This window comes from Ambystoma mexicanum, chromosome 9 (assembly GCF_040938575.1).
Source record: "Ambystoma mexicanum isolate Mex_15411 chromosome 9, UKY_AmexF1_1, whole genome shotgun sequence".
NCBI lineage: Eukaryota > Metazoa > Chordata > Amphibia > Caudata > Ambystomatidae > Ambystoma > Ambystoma mexicanum.
The window spans coordinates 1,419,611,851-1,419,626,479 of record NC_090931.1 but is presented as its reverse complement, the minus strand read 5'-3'; the positions used below and the strand labels follow the sequence as shown (position 1 = coordinate 1,419,626,479).

The 14,629-nt window shown below is 45.0% G+C and overlaps 1 protein-coding gene across 4 annotated transcripts in view; it reads left to right on the top strand.

Annotated features, from left to right (window-relative positions):
* Positions 1 to 14,629, top strand: part of TNS1 (tensin 1) — a 2,137,091-nt gene that overhangs the window by 2,082,323 nt on the left and 40,139 nt on the right. For all 4 annotated transcript variants that reach the window (XM_069616815.1, XM_069616816.1, XM_069616817.1 and 1 more), the window contains 2 exons: positions 493 to 585; positions 1,824 to 1,901. In XM_069616815.1, coding sequence (XP_069472916.1) covers positions 493 to 585; positions 1,824 to 1,901 — 171 coding nt within the window. The remainder of the gene's footprint in view (positions 1 to 492; positions 586 to 1,823; positions 1,902 to 14,629) is intronic.

Sequence of the window (14,629 nt, the reverse complement as noted above, 5' to 3'; positions counted from 1 at the left end):
CAAGAATTACCCGATGGACTTTCTGTCCCAAGTGATCTCTCTGGAGCATATTGACAGGTTGAGCTTCCAATGGACTTGGTTGTAATATGTGTGATCGGAATGTGTTTTCATGTGCCACCAGGGCCAATTGTCTAAGGGATTTCTTCTATATGTCGTTTTGGATCTGACAGGAACCTATACTGGTGTTCTCTCGAAAACAATGCAATGATAGCGGTGAGGTATTTAGGTAAAATGTTCGGCTAAATGTATCCTTATCAACTTTGCCTTTGCGTCAAAAGATGAATTTGTCCCTAATCCTGAAGTATCAAGTTGGCCACAGAAGACATTCAACTTTCCGTAGTGCTGCACAGGTATAGTCGGATCCCCTGTAAAGTTTTGGTCGCTGCCTGGATTGTTTACACCTTTTTCGACCATTGTTTGGAACATTGACCTGCTGTGTCCAGAGCCTTTCTGAATATTGACCAAAAAAAACCCTGACATTGCTTCTTCCAGGAGAACCAACCAATGAGCTGGTGCGGCACTTCTTGATCGAGACCAGCCCCAAGGGGGTGAAGCTTAAAGGATGCCCCAACGAACCTTACTTTGGTAAGAGGTCTGACTAGTTTCCTTAAAATGCATTGTAGGGAACGTGTGAGCCTATGTGATGATTGGAGGTTTTTGAGTATGGCTGTCCGCAAAACAAAGAGGACGATATAGATCACCCACTGATCTGGTCACGTATTTACTCAGTCAAGCTATCTTGCATGACCTGAATAAATGTTGCTTGCTTTGTATGGAGGCCAGACACACTCTAATGCAACACAAATGCACAAAATACCCCAACTCGTCCACACAAGAGCACAATCTGTTGCACACCCTCACTACAATTAACATTATCTGACCATTTAGGTCACTCTCCAACCACACAGCCTTCCACCCATTTACTCATAAGATGGTCTATCACAGAGCTCTTCAACCTTAAGCTCTCCAGATGTTTTGGACTACAACATCCATCCGCCCCATCAAGCATAGTGGATGGTCTGGGCTTAAGCATGATAGTCAGAGTCCAAAACATCTGGAGAGCCCCAGGTTGCAGATCCCTGGTCTATCAGATCCCCGGAATCATTCAGCAATGCACCCCCCAAGCAGTACTGCGGTGTGCAAGGCCTTGCCAATGTCATATAAGGGCAGAGGCTATAGAAATACCAATTAACGCAACATAACATGTGGCTAACATAACGTACATTATCAGATCAAAAATACAGCATCCTGTTCTACAGTAACTTCTTATAAGGCCCCCAAAGTCAAATGGGGAATGTAGGCGGTATTGTCTAACATTCCGCACCCATCTAGGAAAAGTGTACAACTTGATTTTCACCATTTTGACTACTCGGTTTTGCCCAAAGCATTATGTAAAATGCCCCACCCCACCCAGGGTAATGATTTGGCCAACTCTTTTTCGCAGGATTTCTTTTTCAATAGAATGCTTGCGAAGACAACAAATTCAATCTGCCCAATTTGTCAAATGCGAGAAATGTTGAACTGTGTGTAAAGCAAAATCATTTTGTGCAATGTCAAAGTTCGTAAGCAGCAAGCAGAAGGCCTTTGCTCACTTTTTGCCCTTGTTCAAAAATGCTAAATCTATTTGGACAGGAGCAAAAGCTCTTTGCTATATCCCTTATCATTGCCTCAGCAAAAAGTGTGCAAACAGGAATTGTGTTTTGCCGGCAGTGCAAATTTTACTTTATGAATAGGTCGACTAGAGGTCAGATTGCTCTGTTACTGTTTCTCTGTGTTCTCTCGCGTCTTACTGTCATTGTGTATTCATGTTTTCTCCCTTGCAGGGTGTCTCTCTGCTTTGGTGTACCAGCACTCCATCACGCCACTGGCCCTGCCCTGCAAGCTCGTCGTCCCAAGCCGAGGTATGATCACGTGACTTCCTCAGTTACAGCCGGGGCCTGAAACGTCTTTACACCTTTGATGACTGACTGCTGTCATCAAGTTACCTGAAATAATTATGGCCCCTGGGGGGGTCACACATACTCCTTATCTCCAGCTTTTACTCTGAAACACAGAGAGACCGGTCAGGGGGCGCCAGCCCTCCCCACCACTAGGTGGTGACGTTGACATCACAACATAGGCTCTTAGAGATCCAATAATATGGCCTCTTTTTGTATGTTTTGTTTGTTTTGCCGCATTTGCAGATGTATTTGTACAACATGGTATTAAGCTAATATCACCATTTAAAAAAATAGTATTCATGAATTATAATTTTTAATTATTTTAATTTGTATATTGTGTATCAGTCCAAATCATAGACTTTTCTCAAAATACATTAAACCATATACTCTAATCTGTATAATATGAAGCATCTCAATCAGAGAATCAAGAAAAGAATAAAAGAAAAGAAAGAAAGAAAAAAGAAACGGAGAACAACAAACAAATCTAACATTGCACAGTTCAATCATAATTAAAAATAAACCTAAGCAAAAAATTAAAAAAGAACGTCAACTCATCAGAATTAAATTGAAATAAACCTTCATAGAAAATCATTCATCATTAAAAGCAAAACACATGGAGATACTAATCTTCTATAATCAAATCAGCAACCGTGGAAGCAGTTTCATGAATGAGGATGCTAGCCATCTAAGCAGGTTCGTGAATGAGGATGCTAGCCATCTAAGCAGGTTCATGAATGAGGATGCTAGCCATCTAAGCAGGTTCATGAATGAGGATGCTAGCCATCTAAGCAGTTTCATGAATGAGGATGCTAGCCATCTAAGCAGGTTCATGAATGAGGATGCTAGCCATCTAAGTAGTTTCATGAATGAGGATGCTAGCCATGTAAGCAGTTTCATGAATGAGGATGCTAGCCATCTAAGCAGGTTCATGAATGAGGATGCTAGCCATCTAAGCAGTTTCATGAATGAGGATGCTAGCCATCTAAGCAGGTTCATGAATGAGGATGCTAGCCATCTAAGTAGTTTCATGAATGAGGATGCTAGCCATGTAAGCAGTTTCATGAATGAGGATGCTAGCCATCTAAGTAGTTTCATGAATGAGGATGCTAGCCATCTAAGTAGTTTCATGAATGAGGATGCTAGCCATGTAAGCAGTTTTATGAATGAGGATGCTAGCCATCTATGCAGTTTCATGAATGAGGATGCTAGCCATCTAAGCAGTTTCATGAATGAGGATGCTAGCCATCTATGTAGTTTAATGAATGAGTATGCTAGCCATCTAAGCAGTTTCAAGAATGAGGACCAAGCAGCTTGAAGTCCCTCGGATTTTTTTTTAATTTATACCATTTTATTTTGCTAATTTAAAATGCATTAATCACAATTGCAAAGGAATGAGGATGCTAGCCATCTAAGAAGTTTCATGAATGAGGATGCTGGCCATCTAAGCAGTTTCATGAATGAGGATGCTAGCCCTCGAAGCAGTTTCATGAATGAGGATGCTGGCCATCTAAGCAGTTTCATGAATGAGGATGCTAGCCATCTAAGTAGTTTCATGAATGAGGATGCTAGCCATCTAACCAGTTTCATGAATGAGGATGCTAGCCATCTAAGCAGTTTCATGAATGAGGATGCTAGCCAACTAAGCAGTTTCATGAATGAGGATGCTAGCCATCTAAGCAGTTTCAAGAATGAGGATGCTAGCCATCTAAGCAGTTTCATGAATGAGGATGCTAGCCAACTAAGCAGTTTCATGAATGAGGATGCTAGCCATCTAAGCAGGTTCATGAATGAGGATGCTAGCCATCTAAGCAGTTTCATGAATGAGGATGCTAGCCATCTAAGCAGTTTCATGAATGAGGATGCTAGCCAACTAAGCAGTTTCATGAATGAGGATGCTAGCCATCTAATCAATTTCAAGAATGAGGACCAAGCAGCTTGAAGTCCCTCGGATTTTTTTAATTTCTACCATTTTATTTTGCTAATTTAATATGCATTAATCACAATTGCAAAATTACAAGTTCTGTATAAGAATAATAGAACAATTGAAAACAAGTCATGATAAAAGCATAGGGATTGTGCCGGATAGTCACTGCCCTCCCCATATTTTTAAAAAAGTTTTATTTAAGGTTAATTAAGAATCTACAGATTAATTGGGTGTCTCTGAAACTTCACCTTTACAAAAGAGTGATAACATCGAAATGTACTTACATTAAATTCTATAAGGTGAATGAAATGTCATTTCAATAACCCTATTCATTGAACAACGAAGGCCTACATAAGCAGAGTAGGGGTAGAGACATGGAAAAGCAGAGAAGAAAAGAAAACAACAAAAAAAAACAGGCCTAGGACAAAGTTAACAAGGCACCCTTATAAAGCAATGCTCGTACTTCGCACATGTAATGCTAATTGCCTGTTCTGTGCCTGTCTATTCTAATACAGTCACTAATTCAAACCGTAGCATTTGGGAAGGGGCACTTTTCCATGACTTACGATCACCCTTTTATCCGCCAGGATTGAATGAAGAATGAGCCAGTGGGGAGCCAGGGAAGGATGGGGAGGAGCGCCGCCCCTCATCCCCCCACTCCTTTCTCCTGGTGCCCAGTGCACCCCCCAGCCTCCCACTGGCACTGTATTATCTGCCCCGGCACCAGAAGCTGCCTCTGCTACTGGAATGAGCTTCTCATTTCGACCTTTATTGCGAGCTGGAACTCCTGCTGGAAGGCAAGAATACATTTGCTCCAAGACCTGACCCACTTTGGGACTCTGCACTGCACCAGAATCCGCTCACTCTAGTGCATGACGTCAACAAGTGTGCAAGGCCACACCCATCCTTGCTCATGCGCAACACTTGTCGTCTGGCTTGAGGATTGAAATGGCTACCGACACATTTATTTCGGCACCTGTTAAAGAAATGGAACGACACGTAAAACAGCATCACTGTGGGCGGTCAGTCAGTCACCCCTGCGAGCTCACATCGCTCGGAAACTGTGGCAACAGTCTTTGACGGGTGCATGTGCCTCGTGACAGCAGAAAGGAACTCGAGGGTGAGACACCTGGCTGTCCCTCGTAAGATCCCGATTAGCCTCCCACTCTGACTGCCACCTGTGTATCCAAGGCGTTTTCCAGAGGCACAGAACTGTTGGGCATCGCCCGATTTCTATAAATCCCCCAGCGACGAATTCTGAAATGCGAGCAGCTGTGTTATGTTGGCAGAAGACGCCGATCCCCGGCCACATACTGATCTCACTCCCAGCGAAACCCTGTATGTGCGTTTGCTCATTAGTTTCTCGAGGGGACTCGAAAGCTGGGCTGGTCCATGCGGATTTGCCTGTCCTTTGGTCCTGGACCCTTTCCCAGGGTGAGGTCATGCGCATGGAATGCCAAGACATGAGGGAATGGAAGGACTTCAGAGGAAAGGACATACAAACACGCTTAGAAACCCATATGATGAGGGATTTACGACCAGTGGCCCAAGCAACACGCCATGATGATCTGGTCATTTGGGCAGCACAAATACAGCTGCATGAAATTATACAGTTTACAACAAAAGCACAAACAGACACAAAACAAGGAGTTATTTGCTGTAGTCAGCCAAAGTATGGACCGTAGCGCAGCCCTACGCCTTATTTCCACTCTGCAAAGGCGTTGCACATTATATAAAGCCCTTCAACACCACATTTTATGGCGGTCTAGTGAAACCAAAAAATGACACCTAACCGTGACCACGGACAGTCAGGGCCAATGAATCGGGGTCGATGGTAGAACGGGCATCTTGACCCCCAATGCTCGCTCCTAGACTACAACCTGCGGACAATTAAAGGACATGAGCAACATGAACCATCAATGACCACATCGACACCCTTGCTCCAGCCTTGGCTGATTTCTGCAATCACTCCATTACCACTGGAATCTTTACCTCCTCCCTTAAGCACTCCATTGTGCACCCCTTCTTAAAAAGCCCTCTGCCGATCCTTCCTCTCTGGCTAACTATCCCCCGATCTTCATCACTCCTTTCCTGGGGACACTCTTGGAAAATCTGACCATCTTCCAGCTTAATCGTCACACTGAATCTGTCGGTTGTCTCCACAGCCACCAGTCTGGCTTCAGAGCTGGCAGAAGCACTGAAACTTGTCTCCTGCACAACCATGAAGACCTGCTCTCTAACTTTGGTTCTAACCTTTCTTCTGTCCTCATTCTTCTCGATCTGTCTTCTGCTTTTGATATGGTCCACCATGACATCCTGCTCCATCGCCTCCGTGATAACCTGGATATCACTGATCAGACCCTGGCCTGGCTGACCTCCTTTCTCACTGACCGACCCTCTTAGGTCCAACTGGGGTCTTTCCTCTCTTCTATCTCTCTCCTTCTGCTTGTGTCATTCCTCAGGGGTCTAACCTTTCTCCCTGGATTTTCAACCACTAGCTGGCACCTCTTGCCCACTTCATCGCTGCTTTCTGCTCCAACTTTCAGTGTTATGCGGATGACACCCAGCTCTCTTTCAGGCTCCCATCAGCTGCTTCTTCTCCTTCTCTAATACCAGACTATCTGGCCGCAATTCAGGAGTGGTGTGCCGCCAATGATCTCTGCCTTAATCCCAGTAAGACTGAGATTCTCCTCATCAGAACACCAGCTCCCTCCTTTCCTCTCTCTCTGGCCACCCTCTCCGGGCCTCTTCCTGCTCCTACCTCTGAGGCTAAGAACCTTGCGGTCATCTTCGACTCCCCACACTCTCCTTCACTCCTCACAGCTATGACATCTCTAGAAAGTCAAACTATCAGCTGCACCGGTATCCTTGCTTTCCTCACTTTCCCCCAGAAGCTCACTGTCTTCAGAGCTCTGGTCATCTCTAGGCTGGACTACTGCAACAGCCTCTTTCTAAATCCTCCTGCCTCTACTCTCCGACCTCTACAATTTATCCAGAACAGGACTGCAAGACTTGTCCTTGGCCCCAAACCCAGGGATCATATCTCTCCAGCTCTGAAATCTCTTCACTGGCTCCTTGTGGTGCAAAGATCACGTTCAAGCCTGTTTCCATTGTCCACAAGGCTTTCTGGAGCCTGGGACCTCACTACCACCAAGTCTCTCCTCCTAAACATCTCCCTTCTCAAGCTCTCCACTCATCCACCCAACTCTCTGAGGTTCGGTCGCTTTTTCAAGCAGAGAGTTGGGGGCAGATCTCTCTCTCCGGCTGAGGCTTCCCTCTGCAACTGCCTCCCTTCCTCAGAACCACCTCCGGTTCCAGAAGCAACACAAGACCTTCCTTTTCACTTCAGCGTTCTCTCTTCCTCTCCGCTGCTGATATCCGATTGCTCCACGCACTGGTCACCTGGCTACCCTCTGAACTTGGGCCCAGGCTCCTGCATGTCCAGTTGCCCTTGGCACTGCCTACTGGCTCCCCCAGCACTTATGGTCTATATCTGAAACCCTACAGTCCCCTCGCTCTGCACTTATAAGGCACTGTTGGCTACACTTATTCAGTTACCTGCACTTAGCCACCCACTGGCTGCACTTGAGTTACCTACACTTCCCCCCCTTCCCTGCACTTGATATGATATGATATGATATGATAAGGCATTTGTAACGCGCCTATACACAAGTGTTTCAAGGCGCGACGAGGCAGGGGGGGGGAACAAGGGGAGACAGACAACGATCTTACTAGGCCAGGTGTCATTCAGATCGCGCAAGTTGCACAATCTGAATGACACAAGGCCTAGTAAGATCATTGTTTTGTCCTCCCTCTGTTTCCTTGTCCTGTCGCGCCTAGAAACACTTGTGTACAGGCGAGTTATAAATGCCATATCTTATCATATCATTAAATAGAATTGTAGCGATTTGGCGGCCTTGACCAAATATAAATATAAGGGATGAAATAGCATAGTGGAGGACACATTATAGAGTCTTCAAAATACTACTGAAAACATGCAAGCCACAGTGAATATGAAAGTAGGGTCTGCAGAGTGGCGGAAACAAGGTGGAAACAGTACATTAAAAGAGCTAAGAATAGCAGGAGTCTCACAATTGATGGCTGTTTATCTGCCTTGGTTTGCCTCCTTGCCTGGACCACCACAAGAAGGAGAAGGGGACACTTTTGGTAAATTGACGTAGAAGGGTAATATGCAGCTGTCTCCACCCTCATTATCCTGACCATCACTTTCACACATAAAGTTGGGGATGATGCCTCAATGAGGCCTACGAACAGGGGAGCTGCCGGAATGCCTCCGAGAGGCGGTGATCATCCCGCTTCTGAAGCCGAATGTGGACTGTGGGTCCTATAGGCCCTTATCGATGCTTAATCAAGATACTCACGGCGGTGCTTGCCAACAGGCTTAAGTGAATAATTGGCAAATTGATACACCTGGACCAAACAGGCTATGTCCCCGGCAAAAAACCTTCACGGACAACCACAGGAGGCTACACCACATTATTGATCAAACTGAGAAAGACCCTGGCGAGCCGGCCATTGTGTCGCTGGATGCGGTCAAAGCCTTCGACTCAGTGATGTGGCCATGGTTGATGGCGACCCTGAAAGTGTATGGGATAGGGCCGGGGTACATTAGATGGGTCAAGATGTTATACAGCTCCTCGATTGCAAGGGTCAAAACCGGCACTATAATTTCAGACAAGTGGCAACTCAGTAGGGGGACTACACAGCGATGCCCCTGGTCGCCCATGTTATATATTCTTGCGCTGGAGCCGTTGGCAATTTGCCTTAGGCAACAATACGGAGAGGTGGGGATTCGTACGACAGGAAACACACACTTGATATCACTGTATGCAGATGACATGCTCCTCTATCTGCGCGTCCCGGAAGAGAACCTGCAATATGTGCTGGAGGTGATGGATCGCTATGCCGCCCTCTCGGGCATATCGGTAAACCCGGGAAGTCCAACGTGTTCCCCTTGGGGAGATACAAAAGTATTCCACTGGAAAAACTGCCCATTCTGCAGATACCCTGGCAGACAGAGACGTTTCGATATCTAGGCATAAACATATACCACAAGATAGAGAGAGACCATAAACTCAACACGGAAAAAGCTGTTAAAAAAAAAAAATAATTGGGGATGATGCCCGTCAGATAGCACAGTGAGCTAAGCGCTTGCCCCTCATATCTGTGTGCAGCCTGCCGTGGCAGGTTTGCATCCGGGCAGGGACAAGTCAGCCATTCATCCTTCAAAGGTCGATTAATTGAGTAACACTCTGTGGGATAATAACGTCTTCGGTTATGTTCAGTGCTCCGAGACCTATGGGTGTGCAGCGCTATATAAGAAATAAATTATTATTTTTATTAATGAGTCCTTTCCTCCCCTATTCTGCAAGGGAGGGGTGCTCGCCTCACACGTGCCCATTTTTCTCCAGCACTATTTAAACCCCCTACATCATCCTTAGCCCACAAAACCTTTAGTTTCAATCAAAAAGTCGGCAATGATAACAAAGTGCATTTTCTGAGATATTTACAAAATTATAATTAATGAACATTCTAGCATGAGCTGCCAGAGCGCCTAGAGACCATGCAAATAGTAGAGGTGGTTGGTATTAATCCTAATAACTTAACATAACATGATATAACATGACATATCATACCCCACAGAGGCACCATTCAAGGGCAGCACTCATATAAAAGTGGCTACCGCAAAGCATCCCATATTCCCTGCATCTCGCTGACGCAGAACACCCTATTGCAACTGCTGCCCTATTGGTGTGTTTTTACAATGCAGTGCTTTTGCACAAGGATCTGTGATGGAAGTGGGTCCTCTGCGGACAATGCAGGATTGGGTTATGTGGAGTGTCAGACTGGGAGTCGGTCTTCCATCCCCAGGGAGATCTGGGGAGAGGCAAATGTAGTCCTCAGTATCCTCCCTAAAGCCCCATAGTATGATAAGATACTCAGGCCGCACTATGTAGATTTCAGGTGGACAGACTCAGATTACAGCATAGCACATATATGCTATCTCAAAATATAGAGGTACTTTGCCAGTCATTGTTAATATATTGGGCCTCATTACAAGATGGGCGGTGCAGCTACAAATCACTGGTAATGCAGTTGTAATAAAGTTACCGACACATTATCGCAGTGCACAAATTCTGCATAATTACTGCTGGTGGTAATTACGCTGAACTCCCCATGGAGTCTAATGGACTCCATGATTGGGGACTAACACCACCATACCGCCATTTGACCAAGTGACGGTAACAGCACATCTGTTTGGTGGTATTTCAACAGATTTACTGCCGATTTACCACCAAACTTGTAATGAGGCCCAATATTATCTTTTATTCCTTAACCCATATGGAATAAGAACACTTTAGCAAAACTACTGGTAACAAACACCATTGGAATAGAACCTCTTTTACCATTCCAAAAATGATAGTAAAAGTACTTGTAGGATACAGAGTATGAGTAAATCCCTCCTGCATTCCTTCAATCAATAGCCTTTATCGTATCACGCCCCTCAGGCGCGGCCCCTGCTTCACAGCAAGGTGTTTGCTGTACAAATCCCTAATGTAGCATACAATACAGGGTTTCTTCTGCTGCACACTAAACTCAATGATTAGTTTCCGATCACTGGAAATGAGACAAAGAATTGTTATTGCAGTCCAGGTCTGGTTGCAAGTTGTGAGTACTAACAGAGCGGGCCAGCATGCAGTCATGGAGTCATGCCAAGGCAGGGCGAGCTCTCAACCCAGACGCTCATGGTCTACACAAGAAGAAAGTCAATGCAAAAGCCATGCATTCATTAAGGGCTCAGGGCACTTGCACAACTGTATGGTGATTGTGCAAAACCTATAGTTGATCAGTGCTTTCTTTACCTCCAGTACAACATTCAGAGGTGGCAGAGATGGGCAAAATCAAACTTTAGGCAATAGGTGGGGGTGTTAGAATCTATCCTCAGGGCTCTGCAAAGAGAGCGGTCTAGTCGTAAACAACATGGTCTTATGGTAGAACGTTGAGTGGGCGACTACTGGTCTACCAGATAATCATTCTCATACAAAGTAATAGACAGATGCATTAGAGACACACACCCTTTTCTAGTAAAGACAACGTGCATCTAGAGGGGAGTCTGGTCTGTGATGCAGTGAGTGCCCAGCCAGCAGCTTCTACTGACAGCTTGATAGTAAAGAGCAGAGGGCTATTCCTGTGTCTGCAAAGAGGACCTTTGCAGACCAACACCAGTGTGTGAACTCTTCCTCACTTCCAGCAAAGCCAGACAGGCTAGCTCCTACCACAACCATTGTCCTTATGTTTAGTGCAAAGAGGGACTATAGTGCAGGCACACATCCAATCGAAACGCAGCCATCTCAGTCAGACTTTACTTGAGTTATCAAGGACCAGTGAGCACACATAGCATAGCTAGGATGAGAGTCGCACTGAACAGTATCACAAATGGGGCTTAGCTGCAAGAGACTCGGACGCCATGCCCTTCATTCCCACTCTCCCTACTATACGCAGATGAGGTGGTTCTTCTAGATCTGGCTCCTAAGGGGCTGGCTAGTAGCCTGGCCTATGCATCTAAAAACAATGGTCTACAATTGAATTTAAATAAAACTAAGATTGTTGTTTTTGTTTAAAACATGAAAATAAATATAACTGGGTTGACACGATTAAGCTAAGTGTGGTGGACTCACACTTTTATCTGGGCATCATGTTTGTGGGAAATTGTCAATGGTCGGCGCATTTATCAATTGTGGAGAACCGCCTAAGGACTACTTTATTGTGGTCTTAGATGATTTGAACAAAAATGTGGCGGCTTTTGATTTGATAAATGCATTCAAGCCCTTGAAGCTAAGATTTATTCTGCCTTACTATATAGAAGTGAGCTGGCAGGAAAGGCAAGTTGCACTTCTTTGGACCGAGTAATCGGTATCTGCTTAAGGACATTGATAGGGGTGACCCCTAGCACTCTGGGAACTCCCCTAGCATTAGAGTTGTGGGTACCCAGTATTGGGGTACAGGCCGAATATAGGCTCTTAGAGTACTACAGCAAAGTACATTTGTCTGTATCTTTGAATTTTAACATCCTAAATGTGAAAGAAGAAATGGAATAGGCTGAGGAGTGTGCCATATATCCCTTGCACAGAGATTGTGCTAGCATGTGTAAGAGGTGGGGGGTCGTTCTTTGTGAGCTGAAGCGGGGTACAATCACCAAGTGTCAATTACTTAAGGAAGCTAGAAAGAGAAACTATGTTCAAGCAACAAATGGCATGGACAAACTAAGCTTATTGGTGTTTTTAACATGGCTCGTAGGACTTATTCTGAAACGTTTGCTCTTAGTGTTGTACGCTCACCGACTCAGAGACGGATCATTGCTATGATTCGCCTCAAAGTTTTACCTTTGAAGCTGCAAATTAAATGGCTTTTTAATTCGAAACTTTGTACATGTGGTGGTGGCACTGAGGAGGACTTAATCCATTTTTTATTCTTTTGTCTAAAGCTTCAGGATTTGAGACGTTTATGGTTGAAAAAGCATGTTAAGCCAATAACATCAGGCATGTTGCAGAGGCTATGAATTTTGTTCTGTCATTCGTTGATGTGTATTTTACAAAAGACCTATGTAAATATGTTGTTGAGGCTTTTAAACGTTTGGCGAGAGTATTGTAACTGTGTTTTAAAATATGATGATTTTGTATGAAATATATTTACTGTTAACGGTGAAAACCGAATTAAAGTACATTATGACCCTACACCAGAGCCCCTGGATGAATAGGAGTGCCTGGAAACACCCTGCCCCAGGGAAGTAGGCAGACAAAACAAGGGAGGGGCAGGAGCAACCCCTTCACAGAATTCCTGGTGGATTAGAGGAGAGAAAGACTGTTAGTTGTGGCGTACGTCAGTCTGGCCACCAATAAAGGGCGTGCACTACAGGACCTATCCTGTAGAGGGCGTATGTGCATAGTGACCCGAAGACACACACCTGACCCTCCTTGTCCCTTGCAGTCGAAGTACGGTGTCAGATAAAAACGCTGGAGGTAAAAACTGCCTGCAAAACTTGGAGTGTAGCAAGGCAGAGTGGAAGTACTCGAGAGAGAAGCAAATGGAGAGCTGTCGGGTGAAATATAGGGAAGCTGCACTGAAAGGAGGAGCACTCTGAACCTGAAGACATGCTCCGCCGGAGCGGTGATACGGCGAAAAAGCAGTGCATGGGAGGGCCCCAGGAGTAAAATGATCCTGGGCGGGGGTGGCCAGCATATAACCGCAGAGCAAATCAGGGGCTGCAGAAGTGAGGAGTAGCTAGGGGGCGGTGAAAGCACTGCGAAGGGTCAAGCGGGAAATGAGAGTTTGACCCGTGAGAGGTCTGAGGTATGGCCTGAAGTGCAAACCCCCACCCTAACTACCAAATGAAGAAGCTGGAATGGGAGCACACAAATATCTACCCAACAACATTTCCACACAAATCTCTAATGCCGGACGTCATTATTGTAGTTCTGGTCAATCCCCACGCTCTTGAGTCATTTGCCTGTGTTCTTTCCTTAAGTTAAACTTGAAATCCATATTGGAATGGTGGCTCCCCTTCCACAATAGGCTGTGCAGGTTTATTTCGGCTTGCACACCAGAAATTACCATTCTGTTTTTCCTGCGCACTTGGTGCTTCGTGTACCCTACTTACTTCTGCGCTATCCGCAGTAGTCTCTGTCACCTCAAGTTAGAGACTAGGCGTAAACCAGTGTCCCAGTGTCCTAATGTATCAATCCCATAATGCATCTCTCATTCTAACAATGCTGGGGATATTTGGAAGCAAACGCCAAGGGCGCAGGCACCTGCTAGCCATTTATAAAATAAACATATCATTTGATAGTGGGTGAGGACCTGCGGCCTGGAAGGTCTGCGCATGCATTTGACACCCTTTAATCGCAGACCGCACGTGGTTCAGGTTGAATCAGGGAGACCTCTTTTGAGTGGACGGTTTAAGGAAACTGAGCCTGTAATCCCCAGTGCATTCTCTTGTAGCATCCGTGGGACATAAAGTGCCCCCTTTAAACGAAATGGCATGAAATCAATCCATAAGTTTTGAGGAACTTTTTTGTATTGATATCATATAATAGTACCTTCGCGACCTATTATTGCTTGTAGTTTTCAATTTATTCTTGCTTGTATTTCTTTGTTAGTAGTTATTTGTCGCATGAGTGTAGGCTAATACGGAGACATTGAGTTCCTCTACTCCGTCTGTAAACCTTGAAAAACACACACTTGTGCCTGCACGTGTTTCGGCGTTCACACTCTGCCTTTTTCAATCCGGGCCTTTACAAGATTCTCTATTGTGTATAGTTCTAACAAGTCCTGGGTTCAATCCCACCTGAAAATTGTATTGTTCCTGCTCCAAGTGTCGTAGTCCTATAAAGGCCCGGATTGAAAAAGGCGGAGTGTGAACGCCGAAACACGTGTCTCCAAAAGGGCTAAACCCTAAATTTCTAAACAAAATAAAAATGGATAAAACTAACCAATCGGAGTGAGAATTGTTCTTTCACCTACTTTGGCGCAAAACAGTGCAGGCACAAGTGTGTGTTTTTCATGAAATCAATCCACTCAGCTCCAATCATTTGTATTAGGCTGGTGTTGCCTGTCCCAAAAAAGGCAAGAAGGCAATTGCAATGGAAACATTATTTCCGAGCAAACTTGATTTAAAATCCAACTGTCCACTTAAAGCGGACATGTCTCTTTAACCAACAAAATACATGTGCCTCCATAATTGTAA